At 51.4% G+C, this 13,771-nt stretch overlaps 1 protein-coding gene across 12 annotated transcripts in view; it reads left to right on the top strand.

Moving 5' to 3' along the window:
* SNED1 (sushi, nidogen and EGF like domains 1) overlaps window positions 1-13,771 on the top strand; it is a 96,366-nt gene that overhangs the window by 45,837 nt on the left and 36,758 nt on the right. For 9 of the 12 annotated variants that reach the window (XM_067739981.1, XM_067739978.1, XM_067739988.1 and 6 more), the window contains exons 9-16: window positions 7,012-7,137; window positions 7,283-7,387; window positions 7,631-7,744; window positions 8,235-8,351; window positions 9,617-9,733; window positions 9,942-10,058; window positions 10,244-10,357; window positions 10,612-10,785. In XM_067739981.1, coding sequence (XP_067596082.1) covers window positions 7,012-7,137; window positions 7,283-7,387; window positions 7,631-7,744; window positions 8,235-8,351; window positions 9,617-9,733; window positions 9,942-10,058; window positions 10,244-10,357; window positions 10,612-10,785 — 984 coding nt within the window. The remainder of the gene's footprint in view (window positions 1-7,011; window positions 7,138-7,282; window positions 7,388-7,630; window positions 7,745-8,234; window positions 8,352-9,616; window positions 9,734-9,941; window positions 10,059-10,243; window positions 10,358-10,611; window positions 10,786-13,771) is intronic. The other 3 variants (XM_067739984.1, XM_067739985.1, XM_067739987.1) reach the window with 3 other exon arrangements.

The following is a 13,771-nucleotide window of genomic DNA, read 5'->3' as shown; positions in this document are numbered from 1 at the left end:
GGACCCCAAGATACCCAACCAGAAGTTACTATAGGAATAATAACGGAGGCCAGGACCCCAGGACACCCGACCAGAAGTTACTATAGGAATAATAACGGAGGCCAGGACCCCAGGACACCCGACCAGAAGTTACTATAGGAATAATAACGGAGGCCAGGACCCCAGGACACCCGACCAGAAGTTACTATAGGAATAATAACGGAGGCCAGGACCCCAGGACACCCGACCAGAAGTTACTATAGGAATAATAACGGAGGCCAGGACCCCAAGATACCCGACCAGAAGTTACTATAGGAATAATAACGGAGGCCAGGACCCCAGGATACCCGACCAGAAGTTACTATAGGAATAATAACGGAGGCCAGGGGACCCCAAGATACCCAACCAGAAGTTACTATAGGAATAATAACGGAGGCCAGGACCCCAGGATACCCGACCAGAAGTTACTATAGGAATAATAACGGAGGCCAGGACCCCAGGACACCCGACCAGAAGTTACTATAGGAATAATAACGGAGGCCAGGGGACCCCAAGATACCCGACCAGAAGTTACTATAGGAATAATAACAGAGGCCAGGGGACCAGGACACCCGACCAGAAGTTACTATAGGAATAATAACGGAGGCCAGGGGACCCCAAGATACCCGACCAGAAGTTACTATAGGAATAATAACAGAGGCCAGGACCCCAGGACACCCGACCAGAAGTTACTATAGGAATAATAACGGAGGCCAGGACCCCAGGACACCCGACCAGAAGTTACTATAGGAATAATAACGGAGGCCAGGACCCCAGGATACCCGACCAGAAGTTACTATAGGAATAATAACGGAGGCCAGGGGACCCCAAGATACCCAACCAGAAGTTACTATAGGAATAATAACGGAGGCCAGGGGACCAGGACACCCGACCAGAAGTTACTATAGGAATAATAACGGAGGCCAGGGGACCCCAAGATACCCGACCAGAAGTTACTATAGGAATAATAACAGAGGCCAGGGGACCCCAAGATACCCAACCAGAAGTTACTATAGGAATAATAACAGAGGCCAGGACCCCAGGATACCCGACCAGAAGTTACTATAGGAATAATAACGGAGGCCAGGACCCCAAGATACCCGACCAGAAGTTACTATAGGAATAATAACGGAGGCCAGGACCCCAGGACACCCGACCAGAAGTTACTATAGGAATAATAACGGAGGCCAGGACCCCAGGATACCCGACCAGAAGTTACTATAGGAGTAATAACGGAGGCCAGGACCCCAGGACACCCGACCAGAAGTTACTATAGGAGTAATAACGGAGGCCAGGACCCCAGGACACCCGACCAGAAGTTACTATAGGAATAATAACGGAGGCCAGGACCCCAGGACACCCGACCAGAAGTTACTATAGGAATAATAACGGAGGCCAGGACCCCAGGACACCCGACCAGAAGTTACTACAGGCGCACAAAGGGTTGAGAGTACATGACCCAGCCAGGAGCCAAATAGACCAGTAGAAACGGGCCAGAGGTGGCAGAACCAGCAAGTACAAATGTTCAGTTGTCCATCATGAACACGCACCATGTGTTCAAGACTGCTGAGGGAAAAAGACATAATGAGAAGTAGGAGATAGAAAAAAAGAAGCTTCTAGAGATGAAAACTATAATATCTGAATTTTAAAAATACACTGGATGGTGTTAACAGCAGGTTAAGACATCACAGAAGGAAAGATCAATGACCTTGAAGAGAGAAAAGGAAGCAATTCAACATGCAGCCCAGAGACAATAAGATGAAAGGACAGCACCTCCTCAGGGGCCTGTGCACAGACACCATGCAGTCTGGCAGGTGTGTACTTGGAGTGCCGGAAATGAGGGAGGGGGCTGAAGGGGTGCAGAGAAAGTATGTGAAGAAACAACAGCCAAACACTTTCTAAGTCTGATGAAAATGAAAACCAAACCTCCAAGAAAAACACGAAGCCACATCATAGTCAAATTGCTGAAAACCAGTGACAGAGAAAACCTTAAAAGTAGCCAGAGAGAAAAGGCAGACTGCACAGAGAAACAAGAATGACAACAGCCTCATCAGAGACAACGCAGGTCGGAAGACACTGGGACGACACCCCTAAAGCATGGAAGAAATAAGCTGTCAACCTCGTGCTATACACCCAGCAAAACTCTTCCAGAAATTCAGGTGAAATAAAGATTTCTTCAGACAGCAAAAACAGAGAATTCACCACCAGCACATATGCATTACAAGAAATGTCTTTTCGACAGAAGAAAAATGGTCCCTGATGAAAATCTGGGTCTACACAAAGGAATGAGGAGTTCTAGAAATGGTAAGTACATGGGTAAAAATAAAAGACTTTTCTTCTTACTTGTTAATCTTTTTAAAGGTATTTTTGAAACAAAGAAATAGCAACACATGTGGGGTTTACAATGTGCGCAGACATAAAATGTATGGCGCCAATAGCTTAAAGCAGCCTGTGCAAGCTTTTAAAGGGCCAGGTAGTCATTCTTTTGGCTTTATGAGCCATGTGGTCACAGCTATTCAGCTCTACCAACGTAAGGCGAAAGCAGTGCGCCACAGACTGTGCATAGTGAGTGGGCGTGGCCATGTTCCAGCGATACTTTATTGTTTTAAATGGGTGGCAGGCAAGATCTGGTCTTTGAGCCTTTGCTTATCAACTTCTGGCATAAGGGATAGAAAGGGAGAAATGGAAGTATAATATCGTAAGGTCCTGACATTATATACGAAGTGGTATAATACTGTTTGAAGGTCGACTGTGGTAAGTTAAAGGTATACATTGTAAACCCTAGAGCAGCAAGTAAAAAAATAATAATAATGAGTTATAGCCAATAAACCGATCACGGAGATGAAATGGAATCCTAAAAATACTCAATACAGAAGGTATGAAAAGAAGAAAAATGAAGATAAAGAACGCTGGCTGTAACTACCACTGAATATTCAAAGGTACAATTACAAAATACCAGATTTTAGCAGTGGAAAGGAATTCAGGATTCAGAGGATTTAATCCTTAAATAAATACGTAATGTTAACTGAGCAAATGAGTTATATTACTAGCTACCTCTAGTTAATAAATAAAAATAAAAGTGTGCAGGAAAATTTGAAAAATCTACAGTCATTGAGAAGAAAAAGGAATATATTTTTCTAACTCAAAATGAAAACACAACTTTATATCTTTAAGAATAAATGAAGCCTAGTAGTTAAAGTTTAAATAACTTTTTAGTGGCATTTATGAAATTTTACATATGCCTTCTCACCTTACGATTTCATATAAACAAATGTTCACCCAGAAAAAAAAAAAAAAAGACGAAAAAGGAACAAAGAAGTGGTGGGACAAATAAGAAACAATAGCAAGGTGATGGGTTTAATCCAGTCATATTGGCAATTACATTTAAATGTAAAAATGGTTAAAAACACAAAAGACAGAGATTGTCAAATCGAATTGAAAAGCAAGACCCAACCATATACTTTCTACAAGAAACCTGCTGCCAATAGGAAGACACAGATCATTTTCAAGTAACGGGATGGGTCTCACACTGAGTGCAGCGACCAGTCCTGGACTGAGTGCTGGGAGCGGCTCTGAGGACTCTGACGTAGCAGCGGGCGGGGTGGGGAGAAGCACAGGGGCGAGTCCTCATCATTTTCCTCTGGTGTCCCCCCGACCCCGCCGCCTGGTCTCAGAGCAACCCCGAAACCAGAAGTCGGCATCAGCGCTGACGGAGAAGCAGGACCCACAGAGGCGGCAGCAGTGGGCGGAGCCTTCCGCTCCAGCCGGGGGAATTCTGGGCTTCACAAGTGTGGGCAAACTCCTGCTGGTTTTCCCTTTCTCTGTCCTCCAGCCACGTGACCCCAGACAGGCGTGCGGTCACAGGAAGTAAGTAGCAGAGTGGGGCCACTAAGCCCAGATTACATGCCAGAGGACGAGATGTGCTGCGGAGGGCGTGGAGGGGGTCTGGGGCGGCCGCCCCATCATGTTCTTTCTGAGCTCCTGGGCTCCCTCAAGTTGGGCGTGTGTAATCTGATAAGCAAAAGACAAACAACTCAGCGGAAACAATGGCAAAGAATGTAAGCAGGAAAGTCACACAGAGAGAAACAGACACCATAAACAGGTGAAAAGAAGCTCAGTCTCACTAATCAAGAAACTACAAATTAAATAAAAATCTAATTTCAGGTTTTGCCCATTAGATTGGTAAGAATTTTGATAGTTGATGGAATCGGGAATTGGAAAGGCTGTGGCAGAATGAGTGCCCCCATTCTCCCCGGGGAGTATTGATTCTATTTTCCTTGAAATTTTTTTTGCAATCGTTCATATGTATTACATTTACAGTTAATTTTTAAACCATAAAATGATGGATAAAAAAATTAAAAATGATACCATTTATTGAAGGACTTAGGTATAAATGTAATAAAGCATTTTCAGGGTTTAAATACTGAAAACTACAAAATGCTGATGAAAGAAATCAAAGAAGCTCTCAGTACATAGAGAGACACTATGTTCATGGATTAGAAGACTTAACATAGCAAATATGTCAGCTCTCCCCAGACCGACCTGTAGACTTAACATGGTTCCAATCAAAATCTCAGCAGGGTTTTTGGTAGCTGCACACAAGCTGATTCTATAATTTATATGGAAAGGCAAAGGAATTAAGATAGCCAAAACAATTTCGAAAAAGAAGAATACATTTTAAGGAATCACACTACCCGGTATTAAGACTTATTATAAACCTACAGTGATCAGGATTATGTGGTATTGGCAAAGGGACAGACACACCAATCAACAGAACAGGAAAGAGGATCCAGAAACAGACCCACACAAACATGGGTATTATTTTTTGAAAAGGTATAAGAGAGATTCAGCAGAAAAAGGATGCATAAAAGCATGGGGACCAGCAAGGACGCAGGGACTGGGCAGCGCTACTCCAACGTAAACACCTCTTACACAAAGATTAACACAAAATGAATCATAGACCTGAACAGAAAACAGAAAACTGTAACGTTTTTAGAAGAAAACTAAAGATTTTTAGATAGAAAAATCTTTGTGACTCACAGTTAAGCAAAGAGTGCTAAGACAAGACCGCAAAAGCATGCTCTATCAAAAAAAAAATAGATAAATTGGACTTCATCAAAACTGAAAACTTTTCCTCTGTGAAAGACATGGTTAAGAGAATGAAAAGACAAGCTAAAGACTGGGAGAGGGACTTCCCAGGTGGTGCAGTGGTTAGGACTCAGCGCTCCCAATGCAGGGGGCCCGGGTTCGATCCCTGGTCAGGGAACTAGATCCCACATGCATGCCGCAGCTAAGAAGTCCACATGCCACAACTAAAGATCCTGCATGCCTCAACTAAGACCCGGGGCAGCCTAAATAAATAAATAAGTAAAAAAAAAAAAAGACTCGGACGCTTAACCAAAAAGGATACACAGAAGGCAAATAAACAGATGAACAAAACTGTTGTCATTAACTATTGGTGAAACGCAAATTAAAGCCACAATGAGATGCCACTGCAAGCCTATGATAATCGCTAAAATAAGACACTGACCTGGTGAGGGCACAGAACAACGGGAACTCTCACCTATTTTTGGTGGGAATGCCAAACAGTTTGGCCACTCTGAAATAGTTTGATAGTTTTTTTTATAAAGTTAAACATACACTTACAATATGACCCAGCAATCGCACTCATAGGTATTAACCTTAAACAAATGAAAACTTATGTCACACAGAACTCTGTACAGGAATGTCTGTAGCATGTCTATAGCCACCAGAAACCGGGAACCCAAACATCCTTCCCAGGGTGAACGGACACATGAACTGCGGTACCTGTCGACGTGGGACACAACTCGGTCATAAAAAGGACTAATTACTGATGCTTATAACACCTGAGACAGTCCTGGAGGCATGACGCTGAGTGAAAGAAGCCAGTCTCAGAAGAGTACAGGTTGTTTGCTTCCACTTCTCTGGCATCCTTGAAAGGACAAAACTGCAGTGATGAACAGATCAGTAGCTCTAGGGGTTCAGGACGGAGGGGGTCTGTGACCCTGCAGAGAGAAAACAAAGAGGTCTTTGGGATGACGGAACGTCCCGTATCCTGTCCTGTATCCATATACACACAGCTATACATGTGATAAAATTCTTAGGCGTGTCCCTCAAACACAAGTCATTTTACTGTATATTAATTTCAAAGATAAATTCTGAAAAAACATGAGGAAATTGAACATTTAGAAACAAAAAGACTAAAAAGGCAAACACGAATCAGGAGAAGCTGGAGTGGCTGTATTCATATCATTCAGATTAAACTTTCGAGTAGGAGAGCAGCCAGAAATGGGGACCTTTTATAATGACCACGGGCCAGTTCATCAGGAAGACACAATAAATATGCAACACCTAGTAACGCAAATAGAAATACCCAAAGCAACAGCTGGCAGAGCTACAAGGGGAGACAGATCCCCCGTCACAGGCGGGGCTTTCGGCGGAACTCCTATCTCGGTGGCTCAGAGCATACAAGCATGGGGACCAGCGAGGACGCGGGGACTGGGCAGCGCTGCCAGCCGACCTGGCCCGACTGACAGTCACGGACACCCACGTTCCTTCCAGGACTCACGGAGCCTTCACTATGACAGACCATCCTGTCGGCCATAAAATAAGGCTCAATAAATTGAAAAGGACTGTGTTCTCTGACCACAGCAAAATTAAACTAGAAATCGGCAGCAGAAAGATAACTTAAAGGTAAAAATCCCAAATCTTTAACTAACAGAGATGCTGGATGGGAAATGTCTGGAGGCTCTGGCCTCAGCTGGGCCCTTTGGTGCACACCTGGGGCTCCCTCCTCACTCTGGCTTCTCATTCTGCTCCAGAGAAGGGGCTCGGGGACTGAGGGGCCGCTAGAGGTCAGTTTCCGGGCGCTCGGCACTAAGGACAGAGGTTAAGACACCTCCTCTCCGGCCCGAGGCCCCATCCTCGCCGTGCTCTCTGCGCGGCCTCGGGTGACCTCCATCTTTCTTGCAGGAAGCCACCCGGCGCCCGACGCCTGCCTCTCGGCCCCCTGCCAGAACGGGGGCACCTGTGTGGATGCGGACCAGGGCTACGTGTGCGAATGCCCCGAAGGCTTCATGGGCCTTGACTGCAGGGAGAGTGCGTGTGGGCCGGGCTGCCGGGGCCCCGTGGGGTGTGCACGCAAACCCCCATGAGAGAGGCTGTGGGGAGCGGGGTTTACGGGACGGTGGTCAGGAGAGGGCCCCCGACATTGGAGGCTCCTCCCTCCCTCCCTCCGTGGCAGGAACCCCCAACAACTGTGAGTGCCGCAATGGTGGCAGGTGCCTGGGGGCTAACACCACCCTCTGCCAGTGCCCTCCGGGCTTCTTTGGGCTCCTCTGCGAATTTGGTAGGTGCCCAGGGCTGGGATGGGGGCGCCCTTCCTGCCTGGACCCTGAGAATCCCCACAACCACCGTGTAAGTGGTGGCTTGGGCCTGGGCCCGGACCCGTATGGCGGGCCCCGGGGGGTGGGGTGGGGAGGCCACAAAGGTGCCCGAACCTGGTCACCCGGGCAGCTCGGTCCTTCTCAAGGACACACGGTCTCCAGGGAGACACGCGGGGACGTGAGATGGGCTCACCCCTTCCCTGCAGAGGTCACGGCCATGCCCTGCAACGTGAACACGCAGTGCCCCGACGGCGGCCACTGCATGGAGTATGGCGGGAGCTACCTGTGCGTCTGCCACACCGACCACAACGTCAGCCACTGTGAGTGGGGGGGGTGCGGGCACCAGCCTGCAAGGCCAGGGTCTGGCCCAGAAGCCGGGGTGGGGGGTGGGGGAGAAGGCAGTGGGCGCAGCAGGAGGGGGCCCTCGAGGGGACCTGGGGGTGGATGGCCTGGCCGTGCGCACGTGCCACGCCGCACCTGCCTGAGCCCCGGGCTTAGGTGCTAGAACGTTAACGTGCACCTGACGAGCACCTGCAGAGAAACAGGTTCACCCCGCGTATCTGTTAGTGCGCGGATGACCAGTGACTTAGGTAGCGAGTGACTACACGTGACGGTGGTGCTGGTGGTGACGATACCAAGACCCTCGTGGACCACAGCTCAGTCCCAGCTCACGTAAGAGTGAGGATGAACTCTGGAAGAATCAGAAATACAAGAAATTCCAGGGCGGACCTTAGAGCCCAGCGTGAAGAATCAAGACCTTGGCCTTGGTTCCAGCCAGGACCTCAGGGTGATTGCCCTCTGTCCCCGCAGCGCTGCCGTCCCCCTGCGACTCGGACCCCTGCTTCAACGGAGGCTCCTGTGATGCCCACGATGACTCCTACACGTGCGAGTGCCCGCGGGGCTTCCACGGCCGGCACTGCGAGAAAGGTGGGGCGCGGCGGCACTCGAGGGGGCGGGGGGCTGGCGGGGCCGCCACCGCGGCTGCCCCGCGCCTCTGGCTCATCACAGCGCTGTCCGCACGACGGGCTTCCTTTCCTGCTCAGTGTTCTTCCAAGTGGATTTTAGAATCACTGAGTTTTAAATTCATTAGGACTTTGTTAGATTGGGCGCAGTTGGAGAATGTCAACGTTTTACAACATTTAGCCAGTTAAGAACGTGAGCACTCTTCTGTAAACACACAGCAGGCGTCACTGTGCTCGCCAGCACCCGCCCAGGGCCGTCTCTTCCACGCAGTTTGAAGCAACGCTCAGAACTCTTTTCAGTGACCCAGGCGCCCCTTGGTCAGAGCCCAGGGTGCCGGCCCCCTGACCCCGTGTTGCCCGGCCCATTCTCCTGGGCTCGGCAGCCGGCCCACATCCAGCCCTGCAGCCTTCCCACTGCCCTCACTCGTCCCGAGAGCTGAAGCCTGGACCTTTACCTGCACGCCTCTGCCGCTCCCACGGTGGCCCTGAGGGCAGCTCCCCGGCACTCTGACCACGGAGCCCCTGCGGCCACCCCACCCCTGAGGCAGGAGGAGGGCTTTCCGGAGAGCAGGCCTCGTCCTCTGCAAGGACCACTGAGGTCCGTCACCCTCGGCAAAGGCATCCCGGAGAGCGGACACGGAGGGACACGGGGTGGGGTGGCCGGAACTTGGGCTGGCAGCCTGGGAGGCCCCACAGGATGCAGGGCGAGAAGCGGCCCCCTGAGCCTGGGGGCAGGCCCCCTCCTGCCTCACGTCCCCCCCGAGCGTCGAGGAGGCCAAGCGCCTAAACTCCTGGCTGGGCTGTGAAGGTGCGGCTCCTCCAGCCCGGGCGGGCGGCCGGGGCCCCGCACGTCCAAGGAGGTGCCCACAGGAAAGGTACAGAAAACAGGAAAATCAGGGCCACAGCAGGGCTCCCAGCCCGGTCCTGGATGCCAGCTCCCCACCGGGCAGGAAGGCGGGGCCAGCTCTCCTGGCCCTCCAGCGGAGCCTGAGGCAGGGAAGAGAGGGCGGGCGGGCGGGCAGAGGGACCCCGAGGCCGAGGGGCTGCACGTGGCTGGCTCGGCCCCCCTGCAGCTGGGCCTCAGGCTCCGCCGAGAGGCAGGCCTGGGCGCATGGGGCCCAGCGGTGCCTGAGGACGGAGAAGGCTCGCGCGGGGCGTCGTGGGCACTGCGGGGCCGGGAAGCTGGCCCTGCTTTACCCGCCTCTCTGTCTCTGTCTGTCCCTCCTCCAGCCCGGCCGCGCCTGTGCAGCTCGGGGCCCTGCAGGAACGGCGGCACGTGCAAGGAAGCGGGCGGCGAGTACCGCTGCGACTGCCCCTACCGCTTCACCGGAAGGCACTGCGAGATCGGTGCGGCCCCAGCCAGTGGGGATCAGCCTGTAGAGAGTGGGGAGGAGCCAGGCCCCGACCCAGGACCCCCGACCCTGCCACCGTGCGTCTGCTTGTCAGGAGCGTCCCCGCCAAGGCCCCAGCTCTGGGATGTCAAGGGATCAGGGAAGGGGCAGGGGTGGTGGACGCATGACCCCGACCCCGCCCGATGGGTGCCTCCTGCTTCCAGGAAAGCCAGACTCATGCGCCTCTGGCCCCTGTCACAACGGCGGCACCTGCTTCCACTACATCGGCAAATACAAGTGTGACTGTCCCCCAGGCTTCTCGGGACGGCACTGCGAGATCGGTAAGGGGGGCGGAGGCCAGCGGGCCAGGGCGCAGACAAGAAGACAGGCCCGGTGGGCAGGAATGGCCCGACCACGGAGGCGTGGGAGGCGGAGCTGGGGCGAGAGACGGGACGCTCTCCTGCAGCCCCGAGGCCTTTGGGGAGGACTCGGTGGTGGGCGACAGGGACTCCCTGCACCCTTGCAGCCCCCTCTCCCTGCTTCCGGAGCCCGTGCATGAATGGGGGTACCTGCGAGGCCCTGGGGACAGACTTCTCATGCCACTGTCAAGCAGGGTACACCGGACGCCGGTGCCAGGCAGGTGAGAGGGCTGGGGGTCCTCCGCTCCCTGAAGGGCAGAGCAGGGCCCAGCAGGGGGCCGAGGGGAGGGATGGGAAAGAAGGAAGGGAGACCTCTGAGAAGCCCATTCTGGAAGGCATGGCGCCTTCACCCCGGGATGGGCTGTGTGGGGAGCGAGGGCCCCAGGCCGTGCAGCCCAGCGGAGCCAAGGGCAGAGCAGCAGGAGGGGCCGGCAGGCACCCCACGGGGCAGGACAGGGCTGCTGTGTCCTTGCAGAGGTGGACTGCGGCCCACCCGAGGAGGTGACACACGCCACCCTGCGCTTCAACGGCACCCGGCTGGGCTCGGTGGCCCTCTACTCGTGTGACCGAGGCTACAGCCCGAGCACCTCCAACTACATCCGCGTCTGCCAGCCGCAGGGCGTCTGGAGCGAGCCTCCCCAGTGCCACGGTGACCTGGGGGCCCTCTGGGGTGGGTGGGTGGGTGCACAGGGCCAAGCCCTCCCCCCCCCCCCCAGGCCGAGTGGAAGAGCACAGGGGCTGCAGTTCTGACCCTGGCCTGCGCCTCCTCCCTTTGGTATCCTCTGTGCAAAGTGAGGCCAAAACCCTGTGGTGATGGTGGTGATGACCAGTGCCAGCTCCACTCTGTACCCTTGTCTAAGGGCTTCCCTGTCCTCAGAGCATCCCAGAGCATGGGGTCCAGCACCCACACGCCCACTCTGCAGAGGAGGCCACCGAGGCCAAGAGGTAGCCCAAAGGCAGAGCCCCGAAGAAGCAGATCAGGGTTCAGGCCTCACCTCCCGCTCCCAGCCCCACCCAGACCTGTGGAATCAGACCCTGCGTTTGAACAAGGTCCCCACGAGCCCCCATAGCGCTTTGAGGGCTGTTGCTCTAGACAGTGTTGCCTCCAGGGCCCTACAGTGCGCCAGGGTGCACGGCCTGCAGGCGAGACCCCCCGACCCACGCCCCTGGAGACAGGGGCACCGCGGACACCACCGCAGGCATGTGGCATTAATTCAAAGCATCCCAGACTCTGTTCATCAGAAAATCTGTGCGATGGTAACACATTTTTCATGAAAGAAAGGTTTTTAAACAAAGTAGCTTAGGGACAGTGACAGCACCCAGAGATGGGAGGGGCACATAACACATTTCTATCTCCCAAATGCCCTGCAAGGCCCAGTCGGACCTGGGCGGCCCTATCAGGCGAAGAGTTCCAGAAAACAGGTGGAGACCACCTGGCTTCAAGCATCTTCCTTCACTCCTGTCCTTCCAAGCCCCCCAGGGCTGGTGGTTACTGTCTAGGAGGCCACCCCTGGCCCACTGCCACTTCTCCTCAACATGCCATCAGATGAGGAGTGGGTACCACCAGGGAACGCGCACCCATAAGCCAAGATATCAAGACACCCAACAAGTACGGCCACCTCCGAAACAACAGTAAAGTCCAGACAACACATACTATTGGGGGTAGAAGTATAGAAGATAAATAAGAATATAAAATAAGCATGACAAACATACAGAAGGAAACATGGCACTGGCCATAAAAAAATGGATCAATATATAATCTTTTAAAAGAAAGCAGAAATAAGAAGATTGAAAAACTATAATAGTTGAAGTAACAGACACAACTTACAAATGGATACGGACGAAGACTTAAGTTAATGCGTGGACAGATTGGCGTGCGGGGCTGTACGAGAGAGAAGCAGGGCAACACTCAAATCAAAAGACAACGCAGGCGCTGAGGAGGGTAGGAGTGCTGACGCTGAGGTGACAGGAATCCCAGAGTGAGGAGGAAACGTGGGAGCAGCTGTGGAGTAATCCCCAGAATTACTGGTGAATGACCAGAGGCTGAAACGGCCTGCAGGACATCAAACAGGAGAAAAGGAAGACGTTAGACACATTGTAATAAAAGTTAAGAAAATCAGAGAAAAACAGAAAAAAAGAATCTTTAAAACATCCAGAGAGAAAAAAGGAACAAGAATCCGATCGGCACCGGGCTTCTCAACAGCGGACATCAGCAGTGAGATAATAAACCAGTATCGGCACCGGGCTTCTCAACAGCGGACATCAGCAGTGAGATGATAAACCGGTATCGGCACCGGGCTTCTCAACAGCGGACATCGGCAGTGAGATAATAAACCGGTATCGGCACCGGGCTTCTCAACAGCAGACACCGGCAGTGAGATGATAAAACGGTATTTTTAACATACTGAGGTGATCCATTCAGTTAGGATGTAGACAGTTAGAAAATACCATCAGTCTCACTGTAACATCAAGGAAACACTGGAGAACCCGTAAGATCATACCTTTTAACCTATCAGAGAGCTGAGGATGCAAAGAAGTTTTCTCACAAGGGAACACCAGGCCCAAACAATGCTATGGGTAAATTCCACCAAACTGCGGAGAAACAGATTGTTGCAGCGTGATACAGGCTCTTCCGGGGAGTAGAAAGGAGTATGTGCCAACCCACTGTGTGACGCCAGGATAACCGTAAACCAACACTAGATATGGACAGTTGGAGAAAGTAAAATTAGGGGTCCATTAAACAGACGCAGGAATTTGACAGTCTATAAAGACTATATACACCATTATCAAGTTGGGTTATTGCAAAAATAGTTTGATATTAGAAAAATCTACAGTAAACCAACTGAAGGAGAAAAATCATGTAAGAATCTCAAAGAATGCATAATAATCATTTGATAGAATTCATACCTATTCATGAAACAAATTCTTACCAAATAAGGAATAAAAAAGTACTTCCTCATCCAGATAAAAATAACATGATACACACACCCTTCTAGTACCATGTGGTGTAAAATAATATAGAATCTTATTGGAAGGAAAACTTAGAAGAGAGAAATAGCAGAGCCCCCATAGCCCCCACGTGTTCATTACCCCACAGAGAGGTGTGCTTAGGCCAGGCACAGGTAGGCTGGACACACCACCTGAAGCACAACAGTTACACTCCACATATTTATAGAAGAAGGGGTACAGACTACATCAAGAGAGCTGTGGAACGATGTGTTCCTGACCCTTGTTATGCAGGGGAGGATCTGGAATTCAAAAGATGTTCTTCTGTTGAACTGACACAGACAGGCTGAGCTGCCAACAGGAGGAAGGAAGTCAGCTTCCGAGGCAGGTTTACTACACCTCTCCTCAAACCCAGAATACACGGTATCCTAAGTAGACAAACATTCCCCTGAAAATTCAGAACAAGACAAGGATGCCCATTATCACCAAGTCTAATCAGTATTACACTGGCAGTACTAGGCCATGCAATAAAGTAAGAAAAAGAAATTAAAGTCATGAAAATGCTGAAGGAGGAAGTAAAAATGTCAGTATTTGCAGCAGATATTGTTGTCTTTACAGGAAAACTTCTAAAAGTGATAGGAAATGGAACATGTTTAGTAGATATAGGTGTTATAACAAAATTCATTGCA

The sequence above is a fragment of the Pseudorca crassidens genome, chromosome 6 (assembly GCF_039906515.1).
Source record: "Pseudorca crassidens isolate mPseCra1 chromosome 6, mPseCra1.hap1, whole genome shotgun sequence".
NCBI lineage: Eukaryota > Metazoa > Chordata > Mammalia > Artiodactyla > Delphinidae > Pseudorca > Pseudorca crassidens.
This window is presented reverse-complemented; position numbering and strand designations above follow the sequence as displayed.